Source organism: Hypoxylon trugodes (assembly GCF_022578975.1).
Source record: "Hypoxylon trugodes strain CBS 135444 unplaced genomic scaffold F4822scaffold_4, whole genome shotgun sequence".
NCBI classification, from domain to species: Eukaryota; Fungi; Ascomycota; class Sordariomycetes; order Xylariales; family Hypoxylaceae; genus Hypoxylon; species Hypoxylon trugodes.
Window position 1 is genome coordinate 1820823 of NW_026250019.1, and position 22149 is coordinate 1842971.

The 22149-nt window shown below is 46.0% G+C and overlaps 4 protein-coding genes across 4 annotated transcripts; 3 read left to right on the forward strand and 1 right to left on the reverse strand.

Annotated features, from left to right (window-relative positions):
- Positions 1–10148: 10148 nt before the first annotated feature.
- On the forward strand, positions 10149–11918 carry F4822DRAFT_212658 (uncharacterized protein). The gene has a single exon (XM_051453883.1). It carries the CDS (start codon positions 10522–10524, stop codon positions 11398–11400), a length of 879 nt encoding a protein of 292 aa, XP_051315540.1. The 5' UTR covers positions 10149–10521; the 3' UTR covers positions 11401–11918.
- F4822DRAFT_212696 (AMP-binding enzyme) lies at positions 11755–14571 on the forward strand. The gene is made up of 6 exons (XM_051453884.1): positions 11755–12484; positions 12551–13067; positions 13123–13286; positions 13336–13836; positions 13895–13984; positions 14046–14571. Exons 1-6 carry the CDS (start codon positions 12109–12111, stop codon positions 14486–14488), a joined length of 2091 nt encoding a protein of 696 aa, XP_051315541.1. The 5' UTR covers positions 11755–12108; the 3' UTR covers positions 14489–14571.
- Positions 14572–15382: 811 nt separating this feature from the next.
- Positions 15383–17542, forward strand: F4822DRAFT_428112 (glutathione synthetase ATP-binding domain-like protein; the record flags this gene model as incomplete). The annotated part of the gene is made up of 3 exons (XM_051460852.1): positions 15383–15422; positions 15477–17279; positions 17379–17542. 3 exons carry the CDS (start codon positions 15383–15385, stop codon positions 17540–17542), a joined length of 2007 nt encoding a protein of 668 aa, XP_051315542.1.
- Positions 17543–18007: 465 nt separating this feature from the next.
- Positions 18008–20517, reverse strand: F4822DRAFT_442922 (MFS general substrate transporter; the record flags this gene model as incomplete). The annotated part of the gene is made up of 7 exons (XM_051463051.1): positions 19711–20517; positions 19636–19654; positions 19551–19564; positions 18779–19400; positions 18580–18728; positions 18292–18527; positions 18008–18233 (listed from the first exon to the last, which is right to left on the reverse strand). Exons 1-7 carry the CDS (start codon positions 19999–20001, stop codon positions 18008–18010), a joined length of 1557 nt encoding a protein of 518 aa, XP_051315543.1. The 5' UTR covers positions 20002–20517.
- Between the last annotated feature and the right edge of the window lie 1632 nt (positions 20518–22149).

Sequence of the window (22149 nt, forward strand, 5' to 3'; positions counted from 1 at the left end):
TGGTGGCTCCGACAAACCTTGGAGAGCTTAAATCCAATTCATCGTATGTACCATGGTATACAGATATCCGAATCCCTTGTGCTCGAATTGCGCCGGTGATTGCAATCAACATACCCGCGATACGACACAATTCAAGGACTATATGGCGAGTTTTTATCGATGTAGCTTTATTCGTTTCTAGCTATTCGCCAACCATGCAGCTACTATAGTAGCTAAGAGGCGTTCAGCTAGGGACGGCCGCCAATGCATGCACTCGGCCAGGGCCCATTCTGTATCTGTGCATGTATGTACGTATATATGTATGTGTACGTATGGCAGATGTGGCACGCTGCAAGCTAGAGATATCCATTGACTAGTCAAATATATCCCGCTGGCAAGAGAGCCGTGGTTTGGACCTGGTCATAGTATATCATCACCCGTAGCCTTGGTCAAATTTTGATATTTCTGTATCCACACTCTTCGATTATATGTAAAGTCGGCATTCGAGAGCCTCTGCTGCATGCACGATTGGATGCTGATGCAGACCATTCCTGCTGTAACCTCTAACAGCCCCGTAATGCCTTGTGGGATGCAGACACGCTTACATCCGTAGAAGAATATAAAACTAGAACACGAACTCCGCACCAGGGGCACAGTTCTATACTCATCGTCAATGTCCCTCTACCTGCGTGGGTAATATGTGTATACTGCTCTTTCGTTCTCTACCTAGCCACGCCTAGCAATACACAGCAGTGGCTAATCGTTGTCCTACGCAGCAAAAGCAGGTCCGTTACACTTGCTTCATGGGGTAGCATGTACGATATATCTACTTACGGGACAAGAAAGGATCTACATAATATCCGTAATAACTAGGATATTTCACCTACTTACCTACATGTATATGGTATGATAGTTAGACCTAAATTTGGCAATGTCACCATCTAGAATATTGTAACAGGCTGAGGAGTACAAGTAGTAATAGCTCTTTACTTTTTTTTTTCTTATAAGAACTATGATATTGTATTAGGTATATTCTCGAATACGCGCCGAAGCTCATTTACTTGCGGTGCGCGTAGGATAGGTATGGCCGTAGCCGTTTTTGAATACTAGAGATTTCTGTAATTTATTTCCAACTAACCTATAGCAAGCATTAAATCAACAAATATCTTCACGATAGGCACTAGACAACTTACTACTTCTACATCGAATGTAGGTGTAAGACTGTAAGACGGGAGCCGGACTCTTCGATGTGGAGCTCGCAGGATCCATGGATGGGTTGAAAAAGACGCCGCACTACATCCTACCTAATGTAAGATTCCGCGAGGTCTCAACACATCCGTCGCCTACATATGTGTATCTGCTGCATATACATAGTACACCTAGTATACCAGGCTTCGATTCGACATATACATGTAGTATAGACGATGCACGATGCATATGTAACTACCTAGGTACCTGGCTATACTACATAGAATGTATGAAGGTGTGTGTATTTTACTTTACATAACCTAAAATTCAAACTAAAAATCGCCAAGCCCGTCTCTTGCATGCCCACCCATCAAATGCTTATCCACGAACCTATCCGCCTATTATATCTAGGTACGTAGACGATATGTAGCTTGGCCATGCGGCCCCCACTACGGTACATGCATACACACGATTCCCCGAGCGTGTGAGCATGTACATAATAACGTTTATGCACCACGCACCATATACTGCACTACACCACCTTACGCTATATACATTTTTATACCCAAATACGTATAAGCCTATAATTACCTAGGTATCTATACATCCAAACTGTATCGTATCTTGCTCCGCTTCGGCGCGGCGTAGCGTGCACAGTTAGGTACCGGCGATATGCGGTTTTTGGTATATGAGAAAGATGATCCCTTAATCGGATCTCGAAATATCCGTCCCTACTGTAACAGCGGAACATTCCGTTTACGTGTGCACAGTATGTACTGTGTAGATATTCGAGAGACAAGAGACGGTAATCCACGTGTGTGGCCCAATAGTAGTTAGCGTTGAAACAAAAAGGTTTTAGCAAGGATGGACTTTTCAGCCTGTTAGATCCTTAATAGCGATAGAGCAGTAGCGAATAGCGTCGCATCCCTGAGCTGTTCTTGAGAATTACCTAGGTATGTACCTAGGTACCTAGGCACCCAGATACTAAAAAATAAGGTAGACAGGGGATGTACGTAGGTACCTACGCTCTAAATAGCTTCTCATAGGAACATGGGAAGAGATAATACTAGGTAAAATACTAGGTAAAGAAGGTAGATGAGGTAAATGAGGCAAATTAACGTATATGGATGGTCTCCAAGTCAGATGAACGTTGATGTGGGAATTGGCACTGGAACCAACCTTCCAATCACGGCACAGAGTCGCCATCCTCTCGATTAAAGGGATGGCTTGACAGCGTGGCCGGTAAGCAACTTATTTAGTCTCGTCCCTTTCGTGGCCTGAGCTTACTGGCTAATATCGATGGCTCGGACGGCCGAGGAAATAATACTGGTAGATCTACCACAGCTACACTACTATGTACATATGTTAGAGCTAGCCCTAGATTGATTCGCGCGGTCAGCCACATGGTCAAGGAGTGATCGTCTTGCTCAACCCCCCCTTTCCCCCCCAAGGGTCCTGTTTCACCCTGTGGATCTCACTTCGACACAAGAAATATGGGATGGATAAGACGATGGGGAGGACGGCTGGATGCTGGGAGGATAGGTATCAGCCTCGATTCTATTCTGTACTTGTTTTCGTACCTTGCCGTTGTTTAAGCCTTGGTTGGATTGCCTGATAAATGCCCGTTCATCGCACCAGATCAAAATACTCCGTGGTAATAAGGCGATCCTGTATCTACTAATTACTACAATATACATGCATTATGTACTGTATATACTTTATAAGGAGACATCGAGTACATACCCGGCATATACATGTATGGTGGTGTATGAATCAATGACAACCTATTTCTACTTACACCAAACTAAGCAATTCGACTGGTACCAGCGTCAAGCTGCACGTACTTCCGTGCGCCGGTGGATCGACGCAGGGCAGCGGAAGCCAAAATCCACGTCGTTGGAAGCGCCAGGGGACCATCTCAATCTCGAATGAGAGTGGATTTAGTCCCAAATCTGTATGTCAGTTATTTGGGGGTTCACCATCTGCGATGCTCCGGAGAGATGCATGATTCCATGCAGCTTGTATTTTGTCTTTTTTTTTTTCACCGTCCCTCTCCCCTCACATTGGCCACGCATTAGGCAGCACATGAATCTCGTGCTATCGTTACTGTCGGGTTGATTCCCAACGGAGTGGCTTACGGTGGATACGTAACAAAGGTGACGACATGCTGTGGAAGAGAGCCTCAAGGCTCTCTGCAATGCTGTGCCATGCTCATGCCATGCATAGTATTCATCCACGCGCAACGGGATAATAAGGTGTAAGTCACCTCAAGCATGTATGGCATGTGAAGCTATTTAAACTTCGCAACCGGAGCCAACTCAATTTATGCGTCTCTTGCACTTGTAATAGAAAACTTTCCAAGGAATCGTGATGCACGGTCATAAGGCAAGTTAGTTCGAAATACGGCAAAAAAACCAAAAAAAAAACCAAAAAAAAACTTCCATTTTATCATTTTCACCAAAGTCAGCACATACAAGTCAGTTTGTATACTCCACTCCCCTTTGAGAAAACGATGTACCCCGGGCGTTGACTTTACGACGGATTGGCAAACGATAGTTTTACCCGGCTATAGATGACAGCTATTTACTCTAATTTGACGATTCATTTCACCCCCTCCTTTCAGCCTTGAAACTACAGGGTTTGGTGAGATCTAATTCGAAGTAACATAAATCTATCTAATCCATCATCATCAGCATCCCTTGAAAGGGGTAAATCCGTGTGGCTAATCCAACATCGTCACTTAAACGTGTACCGGAATTTTAAATCATTCGGGCTTCGCTAAATCGGCTCACACTGGAGCCGAACTAGGGAAAGGTAAGGTACAGCATTGGGAGGTATGATTTACCTAATTGGGTTCAGGATCTCGCTTATACTTGACGGCTCCTTCATCCCTCTCTTCGCTTACACGGAGTACGGAGGACGCGTCACGATAATTCGACCCCTAAGAAATGAGCTCAATTATTTTTCTCTCTCACGCCGAATCACATCGACATCGGCTACCCTTGAATTATACCGATCTCATCACCTTGCCCCATGTAATGATACCATGTAAAGAAGATCATTCTACTGTACATAGTACTGTAAGGACCAGTCGTCAGAAAAGGCTCATAGAAATCGTGTGAGATGACAGGGGAACCTGTCGAGATGGCTTAAGCACTTGCATGACCCAGAAGCAGTCTAACGCACAGCGGGCAGCGGCTATGCAAATCTCACATCTGCGATGCGCTATGTATCCAATCATGCCTGCGTTACTCCATGCTGCCGCTGGATGGACCCCCAAATGCCATCTGTAAGATGCGAAGAATTTTAGGTCCCTCTCGACTAGCCTTGCTTGGCTTCGCTAATCCATCGTACCAAGTCGTTTCGCCAGGGCTGTTGCCACCGATTCTCTTTAGCTGACCTACCCACGGCATATCTCGTACTGTATTGCATCACCTCGATGGCTACGATTCAACGTAGCTCTCGCAGAGCTACAGAGCAGCTTGTGTTTATTTTCTAGGTTGCGGCCGTTCCGAGGGCGTGGAAATCCAAGCCTCCCAAGCTAATTCGAATGCTTCGACCCCTGTCACAACTAGCAACGCGTACCTCCCACAAGCAAACATATACAAAATCCTCTTCTCGCATGGTTCATTTGCCTGTATTCATCCATACAGTGCAAAGGTGGAGCGCGTGGGCTATCTAAAGAATTACCTATATCGACTCGTAATCAGGCCGATAGCGAAGACTGCCTTGCTAGATAGCCGATGGTCTGATTCTAATCGGAAGCAAGAGTAGGTAAGAATACCTAGGCCCCCCGTCGGTACTATCGGCGATCGAGCTTCACCCATTATCTAGCTGCTGAAAGGGAGCTATAGTACATCGTCACATCTAGAAGGGGGGGTATTCTAGGGGACGGTTTTACATATTAGCTTTGTGTTACGCAAGCCCCTTTTGCGACCCTAACCATGGTGTTGACCCAGATCCCCCCCACCGTCTTTTTCGCATCCAATCAAGCGTGTCCACGTCGACAAACACCACCAAATTTTATTTCACTGTGAGGGGAAGGGAATATTCTCTAGATCGATAAACTAAACAAGCACCGGTGGAGCGACCGAAGCTATCCAAGGGCTCTTTGGTCATCACCGAACCGGAAAGGGCCTAGCATTTCTGATTGCTATGTCCTGAACAGTCGGAAATCGGAACCGTAGCTATCCACGACCGCCCCGAAACCGAAACTACTTTCTTCATCTGAGGAGTAAAAAGGTTGGAAAAGAGACGGACTTTCGCAACCTTCTTTCAGAAAGTCTTGTTATATACTATGGAAGCCAATTTAATTCACTAACTAGTCGGGTTTTCCCATCATCTACACGTGAGCAAAATCATTCTCGGGCTTCGAAAGAGGTGTGGTGTGCGTGTCAACTCTGCTAGTGTCCACATTTCCATCCATTCAAGAATAATCTAGGCGGCTTGTCCAAGATTGGTAAGTCGACGAGAGCCATAAGACCAGCAGAATCAGGCGTGGAGTTGAAGTCGGAGAGGCGCTCAACGGTAGGATCGAGATGCCGTAGAGCTTACAAATTCTTGATACGGCAAGACCCAATTGCTATAACATGTCTTTATGTCGAAACCATTTGCCAATCCAATGAGAAACCAGAACGTGGTTGAACTAAACCACATAGCTTCAACAAGATCTTCTCGGGTTTCTCGAGTGATATCTTACTGTATAACAATGCCAGGAAAAAATCTTTTTAAGTCGCCGCTTTATCTATTTATCAGGATGGAATATACCTAAATATCTATTAAAGTAACGCAGGTAAGTTAAAATTTCAACATTGTCTAGGTCCATTCTAGTTAATGGTAAAGGAAAGAAGAAAAAATCTTATGGTGCTCTAGTCTTACATTGTCTTGAATCATCACGGTATGTCCATGTCATGGCCCGTCAACCTTCAATACATGATACATAGGTATGTACGTAGGGCATCTGATGCTACTCAATGAGGTTGGTGATGAGATTTTACCCTATTACAGAGTAGACAATTAATAGCTACAAAAAATATCTGAACACTCGATAAGTCGATAGGCCCAAGCTTCTATCCATTTACAGTTACTGTGATTATTTCTCACCGCTATTTCGTCAGGAAGTTCATGTCTATCCATGTCCAGATCTTAGCCCAACACCCCTCTTCATAACCTCCCCTCTTACCTCTCATCCTTGTCGCCGCAAATCCTTGCCGATGCTCCATCGCGCTTGTCCGACGATCGCCGGTTATTGGTTTCGCTATCTTCCTACCTTCCTGGAATTTTAGATACAGAGCCTTTATTTTTTTTAATACATATATAATTTTTCTTCTTAGCCCCTTATGGAGATTCTACTACATACGCCTATACGCCCACTCCAGCGTCTTGCCACGGTTTTCACGTGGGTGGTGGCTGGTTTTTGGAGCAAATAGTCTCGAATCTCGTCCCTTCGAAGCGGCCTTGGCCCTGCGAAGGTTGACCGGTGTGACTTGATTGAGATGGGACTGCAAGGTTTTCCGGGCAGCTCATCGGTCTGCTAGTTTGGACCTTGGTACCTGCTCTTCCTAACCTGCCCTTCTTGTTCCTGTTCATCTAAAACTTCCCCAAGACCGGGCGGTCACAGGTCCAAGATACCTATGTATTCGAGAAGCTTGTTACCTGTAACAATCACTGTGCAACAAAAGTTATGGATACGGTATGTACGATACATTACATGAAGTGGGCACAACAGCTTTCGCAGATCCCTTCCCCAGCCCTGCACCTTTCGTTTTCGCATGGACCTGTGGCCTATCTATTAGGGCACGGTGAGCAATCAGTAAAATGTTGATCGCCGTGAGAAGGCGTCTAAGTTTAGCTGTCCTGCTATCCTGTAAGTAGTATTAGCAAGCGTTTTCGGGACAGCAGTTCATAAACCACGACCCTTAACGGATATCTTCCCATATGTACAGATACTTCTACGCCTACCTTTATATCTACCTGGGTAGTTAGGCATCATAATTACTTATGAATTATAATATAGTCTGGCGGTATATTAATTAAATATCTGAATTGAATTGACCATTTCTAATTCCTAAAAAAAACCACCGTTAATCTGAAAACCAATCTTACATCGTGCATGCACCGTGGGCCACGCCCTGTATTCTATGTATGTATTGAAATAATCAGAGTTCATTTTCAGCTACCGTAGGTGCTTACATATAATAAGTATTGTTGGTGTACGTAGCATTATGTACTGTAGTGTACATATGTATGTACGGCGCGGCATGGTACGACTACAGCACATAACCGCACTCACATATCTAGCGGGAAAAAGCGAACAGGGGATGGGGGACGAGCAATTGCTGACAACCGTTTCCCTCCCCTGCTTCTTTTTCCAGAATGACATGACGGGTACAAAACGAAAGGCGATTTTTCAAAGAATTCCTTTTTTTTTTCTTTAAAAAGGGAGACAGGATACGGATCACAGCCGAAAAGTATTTCTAAAAGCCGCACTTCGGCCCACGTTACATGTACGAATGCCCCGTGTCCGTCAGCCATTCGAGGTCCTTCTCCTTTCTCACGGCGGCCTTCGTAAAGGGAAAGCGACTCATCCCGGTACAGTCGAATCACCTTCGTCTAGCCCCTCCCCCCCTTTTCCAAGTTACGAACTCCCAGCCACCCCACGTAACAAGCAGAGAAAGGCAAGCAAGCAAGCGGGCACGCGTGAGCATCCGCCTCCGCTACCGCCGCAGCACCAACAGGCAGTGCTAGCCAAGCAGGGAGCAGAAGCAAGTATGATCCGCATATGTAGGTTAGTGACAATCTACCTAGGTACTGATGCCTGTCCGTATACCTTCCCGTGCACTATTTATGATTATTTGAAGGGCTAGCCTCGACTCGATATTCCCGCCTACCCATGTCATATCGACAAAATTGTGCCACCCCCATTGTTGTGGAGAGCGTCAAGCCCCCCACCAATACGCCCTCTTCGTTTTCCTATTCCAGGGACTTTGACAAGTCAATCTGTTTCCTCTTAGCAGCCCAAGTAGCTCGTGACAAATATCCATGCTACATGGTGTCCGAAGAAGGCTGAGAACAAGGATCTAAAGTCCCTACTTCGGCCCCAAATCGCTATTACGACTGACGTGTTTGCAAAGACATGCTCGAAAGTAATTAATTCTCAGGGGTCCGAGAAAGATTAGAAAAGATCAAGGGTTGGTTAAAGATTACTGTATGAGGATGAATCAACGTTTCTACGTTGAGGGATGAGGATTTTAACTCCGGGTCGCAACGTAACCAGGCTCGGCTCGAGTTTAGGCAAGCCCGTTTTCTCAAGGAATTCTCGACTACAACAACGACCCTATATCGGATCTTTGCCCACCAATAGCCAGATGCACAAGTCAATCTCTTTAAAACAATACCACACAATTGGCCGCGACCCAACAGGAAGGCCACTGCAACGTAGCCGGAGGGGACAGGGTGAGAAAGAGCAAATCTCGCACGTTCGAAGCAGTAGAGGGTGGCAATTGTTCATGCCGGTAAAACATAGAATCGCTGCGGCTGCACAGGAGAAAGGAGGCACGGGTCGGGAATGCAACCCGACTCGATAGTATTAAATCATGGCAACCCCATCCACTGTGACCCTAAAGTGGATAAGCAACACAGCATAGCAAGACAGAACGAGAACGGCAAGAGGCCCCAGTCGCCAGGCTGCATGAACGCCTAGCATGGGGAGTTAGAGCACGCCCGCCGAATGAATTAGTAGTAATTTGTGTACGTATATACTTAGCAGCATAGGTAGGTACGTACGTGTGTGTGGTATGTGTGCGATATATACATGCCTAAGTACGTACAGTAGATAAATTCGACGGGAAGCTAACATGTAAGTAGGTAGTAGATATGTAGGTACCTAATAGTAGGTACTATCATGTATGGAGGTATTGCCCCGGCTCCTGGAGGATCACAGCCTCGACTTCAAGCCCGTAAGCAGTAATCAACGGTTTGCGAGAGCTAAGATTCGGCATATACAGAACATACATACATAATGTGGGAAGCAAGGAGGGAGCTCCCGTCTGTGGGTTGCCCGTTGTGCAGATGACAATCGGGGTGTATCATCAGCCTCCGATGACATGATGAAAATGTGAGCTGTCAGCATAGAAGACCGTTAGTGTCAAGCCGGTTGAAGGACGTAGGTCCCCTGCCCAATGATGTGCATCAACCGTCCGTACAAATAAATCTTGCCTGCTAGGGCTCGAAGATATGCGAGGTAGGTGTGCGAGGACGTATGTACGTATGTAGGTAGGTAGTAGGCATGTACATCAATCGTACCTCAGCTCAGCTCTCTTAGGGACTACGACGATAGAGAGTTAAAAAAAGGGTGAGAGAGAAAAGAGGGAGAGGGTTGCATGGGAAACGATGACGGGAGATGTGGTGGGCTGCTTGCATAAAAATGTGCGGGGGACAGGAAATCGAACCGGGACCGATCCCATCGCGAGACAAGCAAGTGGTTTTTTTTTCTCGATATGCCTGTCGCATCTTCGTCAGGCCAGGCCAGGGCCGGGCGGCCGGGGGTGCTAAGACCAGACAGCCAGAGCCTGCCAACCAACAATCGAATTGCCGCCCTCGTGACATGGAATCCTTCACCTCGATCTGACAGTGACCATCCTGCTAATAAATCATAAATCCATCCCTACGACTGCAACCCGCGCTGGCGCCAAAAACAAGACTGTTCGGGCTTTTGGTTTTGAAACGCGAGCACCCGATTGGCCTACCAGGTACCTAACTGGGCGCCTCCGTCAGATGTCGTGATATGATAGCCCCCTTGTCGGCCGTCGAATGTCGTACCTAGCCTAGCCTTTATGATTAAAAAAAGGGGATTTTGCGCGATATCGTGTGCGGACTTGGCGAACCAATCCTCAATATTCTACCGTTATTAACGACAATATTTTTTTGTTATTGACATTATTATTGTTGTCATTATTAATTATGAGGTAGGTACCATGTTATTGATTTAAGTTGTTGTAAGAAAAGAGAATATACTTCATAACCTAGAGTTAAAATAGATAAAAATGGACGGAGCATCACGTGTTAATGCCGATATGTTCTTTCTTCTGTTGTGTTGCCCCCCGTAACCTTAGAAGTTGTTACCCGGTCGGTAGCTTAGGACGCGGTTTCTTCGATTAGCGTCAAGTTAAGTTACTAGTAAAGTTTGAACATGAACATGCAATATCTCACTCAAAGAATAATAAAATAAAAATAAAATAAAAACTAAAAATACAAACAAACACAATGACGTAGGGGACCGCGCACACTTCGCAAATCTAACTTCTCATTCTTATGTACTCTTCCTTATTCTTACCCCCGATTAATTGAGTTACCATGCCACCACCATCAAATTCATTTAACCCAACAATACCGAAAGCTGCAGAACCCAAATACGGCCAGTCATTTGATTCATGGAACTCATCAGCCACCGGTCACCAAAGAGCTGAAAATCACCTGGCGAGAACTACGGGATGGCGCCAGTCTCGGAGCTCGAAGCTTACGAACCAATTCAAAGGGGGACCAGGCGGTGGTCCGCGAATATCAGACAAAGTCGGGGCTGGGTCCAAAGATTGGGACCCTAAGTTGAATACCCTTGTCACCCCCGAGCTACGATCACGCTCTAAAAATTCCGTACTGGATATGTTGGCGAGGCCGGGTACTATGGCCACGAGCACGCCCTCATCAGCCTCACCAGTGTCTGGCATGAACTCGGAAGCTGCTGGTAAGGGTGACGGCAATCAGACAGTGGAAGAAAAGATCTCAGCGCAGCGCAAAGTTGAAGATGAAGCGCGAGAAGCAGAAAAGGAACAGCCGAGGGGAATTTTTGATGGCGTCATAGTCTATACCAACGGCAGCACGCATCCTCTGATATCAGATCACAAACTCAAACACTTGTTAGCAGAGCAAGGCGCGAGAACATCCATTCATCTAGGGCGGCGGCAGGTAACCCATGTGATTCTAGGCAGGCCGACCAGCGGACGAGGTGGTGCCGGTGGTGGCCTCGCCGGAGGGAAACTGCAAAAAGAAATTCAGAAGGTCGGTGGTTGCGGAGTCAAGTTCGTAGGCGTTGAATGGGTTCTTGAGAGTATCAAGGCGGGCAAACGACTCCCAGAGGCGAGATTTAGCAATCTCAAAGTCGCTTCTAAAGGCCAACAGAGCGTATACGGCTTATATCCCAAGGCCGAAACTCCTTCAGAGCGATCTATCTCATAGTAGGTACTTAAGTAATGCGAAGAAGCTATCTGGGCGAATGAGTTTATGATGCTACTTACAAGTACACGACACGGTCGCATTGGGGGTTTACAACATTGCATTATAGGATACATGGGGTTGGTTACGTTGCATGACACATCAGCATGAAGCATCAATTGCATAAAGCAGCCAGTATTGGACGGGCCAAAGGCGTTGTTGGTTGGTCGTTACATGGGATCGGGGAATTACCACGTTTTTCCTCGAAGCGCTTCAAATCATACTCTGAGATGCTTTCGGATTATTTTTGGGGGATAATGGTAGATCTGCCTAGACATAACTGCGTAGTAGAATTGCTAGTTCGCGGCTATACATACATCTAGAATCATTGTTTGTTAAACAATTCGGTGCAATGGAATTGGTTGGAACTTACCGAGGATGTCTCCCAGATATGCATACCGCCACCGTCTGTGCCCAGCGCCAGCAGCCTCTTTCCCCGCGGGGCATTTTATTGCCGATCTGACTAAACAATATCAAGTAAGCTCCGTTCATCTCGAGTAAACAAACTCGAGGGCGTCATATCAATGTGACATACTCAATTTAAAGTATTATATAAGTTCATTTAAATAAATCGCCGTTACCTCAAGCTGTAGCCAATCCCATTCAATCGGGGTTTGGATATACTATTGGAGGCGCTTGATCTCATGCGAAGTTCCAGGCTGACCTACGATCATGAGCCACCCACAAGATGAAATTCATCGGCGTTCGCTGGAGGATCCAGATGCATTCTGGGCTCGCCATTCCGATAATTTGCATTGGCACAAGAAACCCGAATCTATTCTGACTAAGACGACAAAGAAGCTGAAGAACGGAATCGAGCACCCACATTGGGAGTGGTTCATAGGCGGCGAGATATCGACTTGTTTCAACTGTGTTGACCGGCACGTCCTCGCCGGCAATGGGGATCGGCCTGCTATCTTCTACGATAGCCCGGTCACTAAAACGAAGAGGACCATAACCTATGCGCAATTATTGGAAGAAGTTGAGATTACGGCTGGTGCTCTAAGGGAGGAGGGTGTCAAGAAAGGAGATGTTGTCTTGGTCTATAGTATACCTCCATCTCTTTTGCTTTTTTTATTATTATCAGAATAGACGCCTGACTAACAATATACAGTGCCAATGATACCAGCTGCCCTCATAGGAATTCTTGCAATCAACCGATTAGGCGCGGTCCACGCTGTTGTGTTTGGTGGGTTTGCCGCAACCTCCCTAGCCCAACGCATCGAGGCGTGTCAACCCGTAGCTATCCTGACGGCCTCGTGTGGCATTGATGGGGCTAAACCCCCAATGAGTTATAAACCTTTCATAACAGAAGCTATTCAACTTTCTAGTCATAAGCCAAGCCGCGTCATTATCTGGCAACGAGATGAATTACGATGGGACGTGCTAAACAAAACATCCAGTGAACGCAATTGGTTCAAGATGGTGCGTAGCTGTAAAGCAAGGGGTATTAAGGCCGATTGCGTTCCCGTGAATGCCACTGATGAGATCTACATCATCTACACCAGCGGGACAACGAGTTCCCCTAAAGGTGTTGTCCGGCAGACAGGTGGCCATGCAGTAGGGTTGCATCTTTCAATAAGCTATCTCTTTGGTGTACACGGTCGCGATGAGGTTATGTTTACGGCGAGGTGAGTGGAGTTGAAGAGTAATTTGCTTTGCCATAACTGCTAACCCGAAATTCAGTGATATAGGTTGGGTGGTTGGACACTCCTATATCCTCTATGGACCTCTTCTTATCGGCGCAGCGACGGTTCTTTTTGAAGGGAAACCTATTGGAACGCCGGATAGTTCGACGTTCTGGCGAATCATACAGGACTACAAAGTAACGAGCTTATTTACTGCGCCCAGTGAGTATCGCCTAGGAAGTACGCCAGCGCAATGCACTAACGAACCTAGCTGCTTTACGGGCCATTAAGAGAGACGATCCTGAAAATAAGGCATTCAAACAAATAGGTGCACAGGGCGGATTAAGAAGTCTTAGGGCTATTTTCTTGGCTGGGGAGAGGTCGGAACCCTCAATTATTACAATGTACCAAGAACTCATACAGCGTTATGGCGCGGACGATGCCACCGTGGTAGATAATTGGTGGTCCTCAGAATCTGGATCGCCTATATCAGGTATCAGTATAGCTCCCCGGGCGGTAGATACCAGGGATGGGAAGAGTCAAAGCCACAAGCCATTGCCGATCAAGCCAGGAAGTGCCGGCAAGGCGATGCCAGGCTTCAATGTGGTGGTGGTGGACGATGATGGTAAAGAGGTGAGGAGAGGAAAGATGGGCAATATTGTTTTGGCGATACCGCTTGCGCCGACTGGATTTACAACGTTATGGAAAGATGAAGAGAGGTTTTATAGTGGCTACCTCAAGAGGTTTGGTGGGCGATGGATAGATACCGGCGGTAGGTCTTTTATAGGCTATGAAAGGCTTACGTGTTCTAACCCAACTTATCATAACAGATTCCGGGATGATAGATCCTCACGGGTATATCAGTATAATGAGCCGGAGCGATGATTTGATAAACACGGCCGGTCATCGTCTTTCTACTAGTAAGTTGGATCCCATATCCGGATTAATAATCATAACTTTGTATTAAAACAAATGGGCTAGGTCCTATTGAACAGGCAATAACCAGCCACCCCCTGGTTGCCGAAGCCTGCGTTGTTGGCGTCCCCGACTCTCTGAAAGGTCAACTCCCCTTTGCTTTCATAACGCTATCGACACCTGAGCACCCCACTTCTGCTGTGCCAGATGAGATGTTATCCAAAGAGATCCAAAGTCGGGTCCGAAAGCAGATTGGGGGTATTGCCACGCTCGGTGGTATAATACAAGGTAGGGGAATGATTCCGAAAACGCGATCGGGTAAGACGCTACGGAGAGTCTTAAAGGAACTTGTCGAGAACGCTGTTCACGGGGAGCTCGATAATGAAGTCAAATACCCGGCAACCATTGAAGACGCATCGGTGGTTGAGGTCGCAAGATCGAGAGTCGCAGAATATTTTAAGCACAAAGGAGAAGCCCATAAGGCTATCGAGGCTAGAGCAAAGCTATAGATCCTTTTTGTCGGCCAAGACGCGAATGCGACGATGGTAACCTGCAAAGCGCTATTTTTGTACCTGCTGATCACGAGTTGAAAGGATATCACTTATTTCCGATGACGACGACCAACATGTCTCTACCAAAACAATATGCGCTCAGCTTAGAGGTTCAACACTCCAATGCTTATTTATGATTGTGGCGACGCGATAACACTCCCAACATGTATTATGTATTGTGTATTGTGTTGGTTTTCGCCTCTCCTCATTATCCCTCCCGTGTCTCCGCAGAAGGATCCTAGCATTCGGATTGAGGTCGGGTTTTTAGGGCTTGCGCATCCATTCGTTTGAATACCTCGATTTTTCGATCCGCCAATCGCAATAGCCATACTATATACGTCAACTAGTTGCGCTCGCTCAAACCCGTCGCTTTTGGGATAATCTGATTCAACAAAAATTTGGGGGCGCGTCGCTCACGCAGCTTAAATATACCTTCTAATGTATAGAATAGTAAATGACGCATACATCACATCCGCAAGATACTCGAGTACAGGCCGGCAAGGCCGCGTTGCCTTTCTCCGTAAACCAACATGTATACTCAAGGAGGTCCACTTGCGACTAGAAAGAGCTCGTGAGCGGCCTCGTAGTCGTTTCACAGTCGATAATGACTCAGCTTATGGGGGAGGCTTCAGCTTCACGCAACGAATGTCTTAAATAGGAAACTGATGTATACTCTCACGATCTAGTCCTAGAACACGAAAAATAGAAACCGGATAGAAAACAGGAAATAGAACGAAAGAAATGATTATATATAAGTTAACTTTGTCAACTAGAAATCATGGAGTCTGGAGGTGCTGGAGACAGCAAGCTCTACAGGAGTTACACATTGAAGTAAAGTGGATCCTCCTCATGATGGCCGAAAAAGAGTCGACCACAATTTGGGGCGATAATGGTAAGTGGCTGACCAAAAAAACGACGTCATATATTCGAACTAACATCTTGCAAGTTGCTGTTCGGTGTAGTTGGGCCACTTCGCAAGTCACCAAATGTGATGTCAACGATAGTACGGCATCACAGGTGGTCGACCTTCTGTTAACAGCGAGTTGTGCGTCGCCAAGTTTAACAAGACTACAAACCCCGAAGGAAAACACGGCCTGGCTTCTGAACGACGCCAATGAAGCCCAACTTATCAATGCCGAGTCTTTTGGCTCACATGCAGCCTTTCAGTTTCTTCTGAGCTGTCTCCAGGCCACGCAATCTTCCAGGAGTAGAATTGTCAGACTTGTGATTCCCCTCCATAGAGGAACAATTGTCAGGTCAGACATCTTACCCCTTCGTCTTAAAGGCGCCTTCGGGGCCGAGAAAGTAGCGTCATTTTCAGACCCTCTCCAATCGTTTCCTGGAAATGCTCTGCGTCTAGATGCGATGTCACTTCCCGAGATATTTCGATCTTCAGCTGGGGGGATATTACTACAGGAGCTTCCTTCGGACGGGCATATCTCCAATAAGGCCACTGTACATCCAGCCTTTGAAGCCGAATTTGAAAACAAGATGTCGATCTCGTGGATCACACGAGAGCAACTAACTCGCAAACGCCTTGTGCTCGTTGGCTGTAGCTATCGCGATCCATCATCAGGTGCCTGGACGGTATACGCATGTGATGCAGCCCATGCCCTCGGAATCGATTTAGTTATTATCGAGAAACCCGGGAGCTGGATCGAGCGAAGCGAGTATTCACACTGGTATGAAGCTCTCTTGCCCGCTGGCGCCTGGTGGTCTAATCCTCCCGGGGACGACATGGCAGATCATATTGTCGAAATGGTCAAGTCATACGGGAAGAAAGTCGATGGGATAGTCGCCTTTCTAGAACCATTTCTCGCCACCGTCAGCAGGGCGGCTCAACAGCTTGGTCTTCCGTGTCAACCAGCGGAGGCGTACGAGATTGCAACTGATAAGTACAGGCTAGGCGTATTCGAAAACCGTAGACCTTTTCATGGTTCCACCGCCGAGGAGGCTCTAGAATTCGCCTCGAACGAGAACCTCCAGTATCCCTTAATCCTAAAACCACGTTTAGGCCTGAACTCAGAGGGGGTTGTACGGGTGAACAATGCGGCAGGGATTCGGTCAGCTGTGGAGATGATACAGAAGACCTTTTTCAAGTCGTTCACGATCGAGAAATACTGCGACGGGCCAGAAGTGGACGTAAACATCGTTCTACTTGATGGTGAAGTACTCTTCTCCGAAATATCTGATGACTTCCCTAAATCAGGAGATCAAGATGACGAAACCGTCCCAGAATCGCAAAGAAACTTCTTGGAAACTTATCTCGTCCACCCCTCGGCACTTCCATCCTATGAATTGGCAATGCTTAGGGAATCTATTAGTGCGACGATTCGACGGCTTGGGTTTTCCAGTGGTATCATGCATGTGGAGGCTCGAGTTGATCAATCATCGGTTGAATACCGCTGTGAAGAAGGTATTCTGGATTTGCAACCGAATGGAAAGGAGATCAAGTCCGTCACTCCAGCTCCTTGGGTCTTAGAAATCAATCCGCGACCACCAGGATTGACCGCTAGTCGCATCATTGAGTCGGTATACGGAATCGACTATTTCGGTGTCGCGCTAACTCTAGCTATAAATGACAAGGAGCGAGTTAGAGCGCTCTCTCACTCCTTCCTGAATGGCGCCCAGCATACTGGGGTTATGGTATTGATACGCGCCGACTTCCATGAGAGCTGCCAAGGAATATTCGATTCTGATGATATCTGCGAAGAACTGCTGACTCGGCGACCAGACTTGGCACAAAATAGTGAGTACATCCTAGACTTATGTTCTATATATGCTGTCTCTCCCATTGTATTAACCCTAAAGATTCGTGCGAACTGAAGACTAACTTTAGATATCATAGTCAATCGCTACGGCTGCCTCGCGAAAAGGGGCCAGAAGATTCCGCATCCTAGTTCTGGAGCTAACACATTCGTGGCCTATTTTAATGTATTCTCCAAATCCAGAAAGGATGCATTAAAGATAGCGGCCGAGGTGAGGAGGGAAGTCAGGTTCTCGTTTCTATGAAGTTCATTTGGTCGTCGTGGTCCTTGCTCTCCACCTACCTACGTTAGTTACGTAGGAAGTTGGCAAAGCAGCCCAGTTCTTACCGCTCCTTAAACTGTCTACTTTCCTAGCGTCTGTTATCCATCCTTTCACTATTAGACAAAAGCAGATAGAATATAGATAGAATATAGACAAAATTAGAGTAGATTAACACAGATATGGTTATGCGCATCAAGGTCGTATGCGATGAAAAGAAGTAAGTTATCAACCGTCGGTTTAGTAGCCCCATTTACGAATGCGCCATTAAAGTGATGTTGGAATTAGCTATATAATCCAATATGACATGCATTCGGGCTGACTCAGAAATACCGGAGGACAAGCACAAACGGTACCTAGCTTGACTCTTGTCACACAATCAGCATGGGAGAACCAAAGCAAACGGACACGTGGATAAGCTCGCCCCCCTACGCTTATGCTTGGCCCTCGTCACAAGGTATAGATAAATTCCGGGTTTTCTCTATCAGTCAGATCGAGAAATTCTTGCCCATCTACCTTGGCATAACCAGGGCTAGCTCGGATGGTAGCCTTGGCCTTGTTCTGGTGCCTACACCAAAAGTTGATGAAAATCAAGATGGCGAACGAGACGAACATACAAACAAGAACTACAATATTTGCGTTGCGGTATTGTGGCGCGTCGGTCGACTGGAAGGCCCTATGAATAAGTGTCAGAAATGAATTTTGGAGAATAGCATATTATAATTTCAACGCACTGGGGCCCGATGATATTTCCCACGCAATAGGCCAAGAGGTACATTGCTGCAGCTGTGGTTTTCTTCGTCCATCCTGCTACGTTGGTCGAAATGAGTCCAAGTAAGGCTACGAAGCCAGTTGACGAAAATTGGTACAGGTAGTAGCCTGCGAGCCGTCCTCCGCTGTTACTAATCGGCAAGAGAAGTATAAGGAACAATCCGAGCACAGCAATCAGTACTCCAGAGGCACCAAACAACTATAAATGACTTGTTAGCTCCGAGCGTGGCGTACGATTTAGAATAACTGACTATGCGATTGTTGAATCGATCCCCTAGATGACCAGCGACAAGGAGACTGAATACCTGGATAGCACCGCCTGGAGTACCCAAGAGTAATGATTGGTTCTCAGTGAAACCGAACGAGACAATAAGCTGTGAGAAGTAATTTGACATCCCACCTAACCAAGACGTTAGCTCAATTTCGTATACATGTGGCTTCGCAACTCACCGTTAGGGACCGAGACAATGACACTGAAGAGTGTAAAAGCCCAAATCATTGGATCTGACAATGCTTCTTTGCATTGGTACCACTTAAAATGTTTATTACCCACGCCCTGTTGGTTCATGCGGATGCGCTCGACAGCCATAATTCGTTCTTCTTGTGTCAAGAACCTCGCGTTCAGTTGACTATCCGGCATAAGGTAAAGAAATAAAACGCCCATGAAAGCCGTGAAGAAACCAGTGACAAGAAAGACTAGTTGCCACGATTTGATAAGGATGGGGTGAGCCTCCGTACCCACGGCAATACCATAGGCTACAAAACCGCCTACAATCTGGCCCCAACCATTGAAACTAAACCACCACCCGACTCTTGCCCCTTGTTCCTTCTTGGTATACCATTGCGACGTGAAAAGGGCAAAGCCGGGACTGACAGCTGCTTCGAAAGCGCCGAGGAAGAATCGAACAGTCATTGCTCCGCCGAAATTCTTGACAGCTGCCATACAACAGAGAACGAGACCCCACATTATCACGTTGAAGGCCGAATATTTCGCTAAAGGCAGCCGCTGCAGGAGGCGATTGGTTGGCCATTCCCAGAAGAGGTAACCAAAATAAAACATAGACGCTATCCACTGTCGAAAGGGTCAGTATCGCTTATATAATTAATACATATGGCGAGATATAAGGAGGTTTTGAATTATAACTAATGTTTATGTCCGTTCCTGGGGGGCGATCGACGCAGGCGCATTCCCATACCGAATCGGCAAATGGAAGTTTCTTACAGAGTAATCTTGGCCTAAGATACGTCAGATTCAGTAGAAAATTCCCACGAGAGGGTATAGATGTCCCCGAATGTTAGGAGCTCACCCTTTAGATTGATGTCTGTCTGTTGTTACTGGTTAGTATGAATCCAGATCTCGTATTAAGAATAGTGTATCTCACTTTAATTCCCATGATGGAGGCATAGGATAAAGTCGTCTTGTCCAAGTAATTCAAACCGTAAACGACACATAGTAAAGGCATTAGATTACAATCTATCTTTCTCAACAACCTTTTCTCATCTTCTGGGGTTAATGTTACAGCTTCTCCAGTCACGAGTTTGAGTGCCTCATCTGGATCATCGCTGTTAACATGTCTGCGCATGGAATTGAACTCGGTGGCTTTAGATGAATCCGTAGCCTGTTCGACATCATGCGGAGTAGTTGTCGCGAGTACGTCCTTAACCTCGGCCATGATACTAACATACGAGATTCGAAAGTTGGATGTAGATGATGGAACGGTGAATGGGTTTAGAATTGGAGATGGGCGTTAGACTGAGGGGAAATGTCCCTGTTCTGGTTATGGGCTATGACAGCCATGATTCTGATCGTCGGCTATCAAGACTGATAAGGTGTCAGTAATAGCCAGCCAAGTACCTAGGTATTACCAATTGCTAACTGGCGGCGTAGAGGACCCGATGTAACCAATTAAGAAGATATTTGGCAGTTTTAAGCTTCTGACGTAAATACCTACATGCCTGGCAATATCATCTGTTGGTTTTGTTGAAGAATAGTAAGATAAATTGAAGAATGCAAAATTATGTTTCTATTATGCCGTAGCGACGAATCTACGCCGAAGTTATGCATTTCATAGCATAATGAATACAAATGTGGATAATATTGTAACAATTGCCCGATAATATTATGCAACTGGTACCCCAGATACATATGTAGGTATCTACCTAGGTACTTAATTGATGCTAGAAAGATGATGTTGCCATTTTGAGCAGGATTGAAAACATCAAACAATCTATTTCGGGCCGATAGACTTTTATACGTATTTACGTACTTTATAGTACGTACGGTTGAGATAAGCTTCTTCTTCTTCTTAAGTAAGGGATTATGAAACTGGCACATTGATTCGGACGAATCTTGTTGAGCTGATTATGAAACAATCATTTATTGTCATAATGATTCTATATTGGCCAGTTGGTTGGATTCATCTCAATTTCTACTGAAAAGGTGCTGGCTGGGTTACGTGCAACCAACCAAGACAATCCCTCCGCTTACCTAGGTACGTACCTAGGTATAAAAGGTAGGTATATACAGTTGGTTATCTCACGTTTGAGCATGTAAATATAATTGGATATTAGGTAGGATTTTGAAAAGGAGGGTTACCCATACCTAGCAATCTCATCTTTCATAGGAGGTATATACTTAACTCCATGGTTGGTTGTTACATAGACTCTCATGAAGGTTAGATTAGTAACTCCTCGAATTAAAACACGTACCTTTTGTCTCGGATATCAGACAATAACCTTGTCCATGCGTGTCTCCCATCTAAGACTTACTTGTCTAAGTACCTATAATTAGCCAATGAGCCTACACCACTACTAGATTATCGGATCATCGATGATCAACAAGTGTATGCGCCCATGCTTACGTGCCCAGTGATCATCGATCCAACTAGACACGCTATCTGATGATCGCTGTACCCTATTGAATTGCCTGTAGGAGGTAGAAAACGGTACCACACGATTGAGAGGCCCGGAAGGTACCCGTAAACACATTAAATACATGTTACGGGAACAAGATAATATACGCGACACTGCAACACAAAATGCAACGAGTCTAAATCAACTTTCTATTTGAGCGACGCAACTCAAGTTATTATAGAGCTAATCTTGATTTTAAAAAGCCCATGAATTAAATGCCTCTTTCCAGACAAAAGTAGAATAACGTAACACGGATATCTCAACGATCCAGAGCCCCAATAGTACCTAGGTTAGCCACTAATCACAGCAGAAGGATACGATGTAAGAGTGCTGGACCAAAACTTGGCCTCCCAGCCGTGTCTGCGTTGCCATTGAACTACTGTACAAAGACTCCGCAAGCACGGGAGAATTAACCAAAGACCAATAAAACATCCAGCTAAGACTGTGATAAAGCCTGCAAAACCTTGCCGAAATATTTAACATTGCTATTGACTCTCAAAAATTTGTACAAGAACGAGAAGTCAACAAGGAGCAGGGGAGCACGAGAATCGAAAATTTCTTGGGCGAGGAAACGGTTGGTGATTGTAATGGTTTGATTGTCAAAAGGGTTCTGGAAGCGAAGCAAGCCTCCATCCAATATCGGCAAGAAATCAGCTCCCTATCCAAAAATATCCCTTCTGTGACCGTTCCAACGACCAGAAGACCTCACACATTGTAAATCCTCCGTGGCGAGATGGTCTGGTTGCCTGAAACACCGAGACAAGAAATTACAATCAAAATTTAGATCCTGCATGCGTGGCCATGATAATCCTCCATAGTGCAATGCAAGAACACCCGTGTGCCGTTAATAATCCTCCCAGTCTAAAACACTCCCAGCCGCCCAATACAACTCCAAGTCTGCTTTCCCG

Excerpts from the sequence above, each read along its gene's own strand:
- F4822DRAFT_212658 (XM_051453883.1), top strand. The coding sequence starts at position 10,522 with ATGCCACCACCATCAAATTCATTTAACCCAACAATACCGAAAGCTGCA.
- F4822DRAFT_212696 (XM_051453884.1), top strand. The coding sequence starts at position 12,109 with ATGAGCCACCCACAAGATGAAATTCATCGGCGTTCGCTGGAGGATCCA. Across the intron at positions 12,485-12,550 it reads AGATGTTGTCTTGGTCTATA|TGCCAATGATACCAGCTGCC; the intron begins GTATACCTCCAT and ends AACAATATACAG. Across the intron at positions 13,068-13,122 it reads GAGGTTATGTTTACGGCGAG|TGATATAGGTTGGGTGGTTG; the intron begins GTGAGTGGAGTT and ends CCCGAAATTCAG.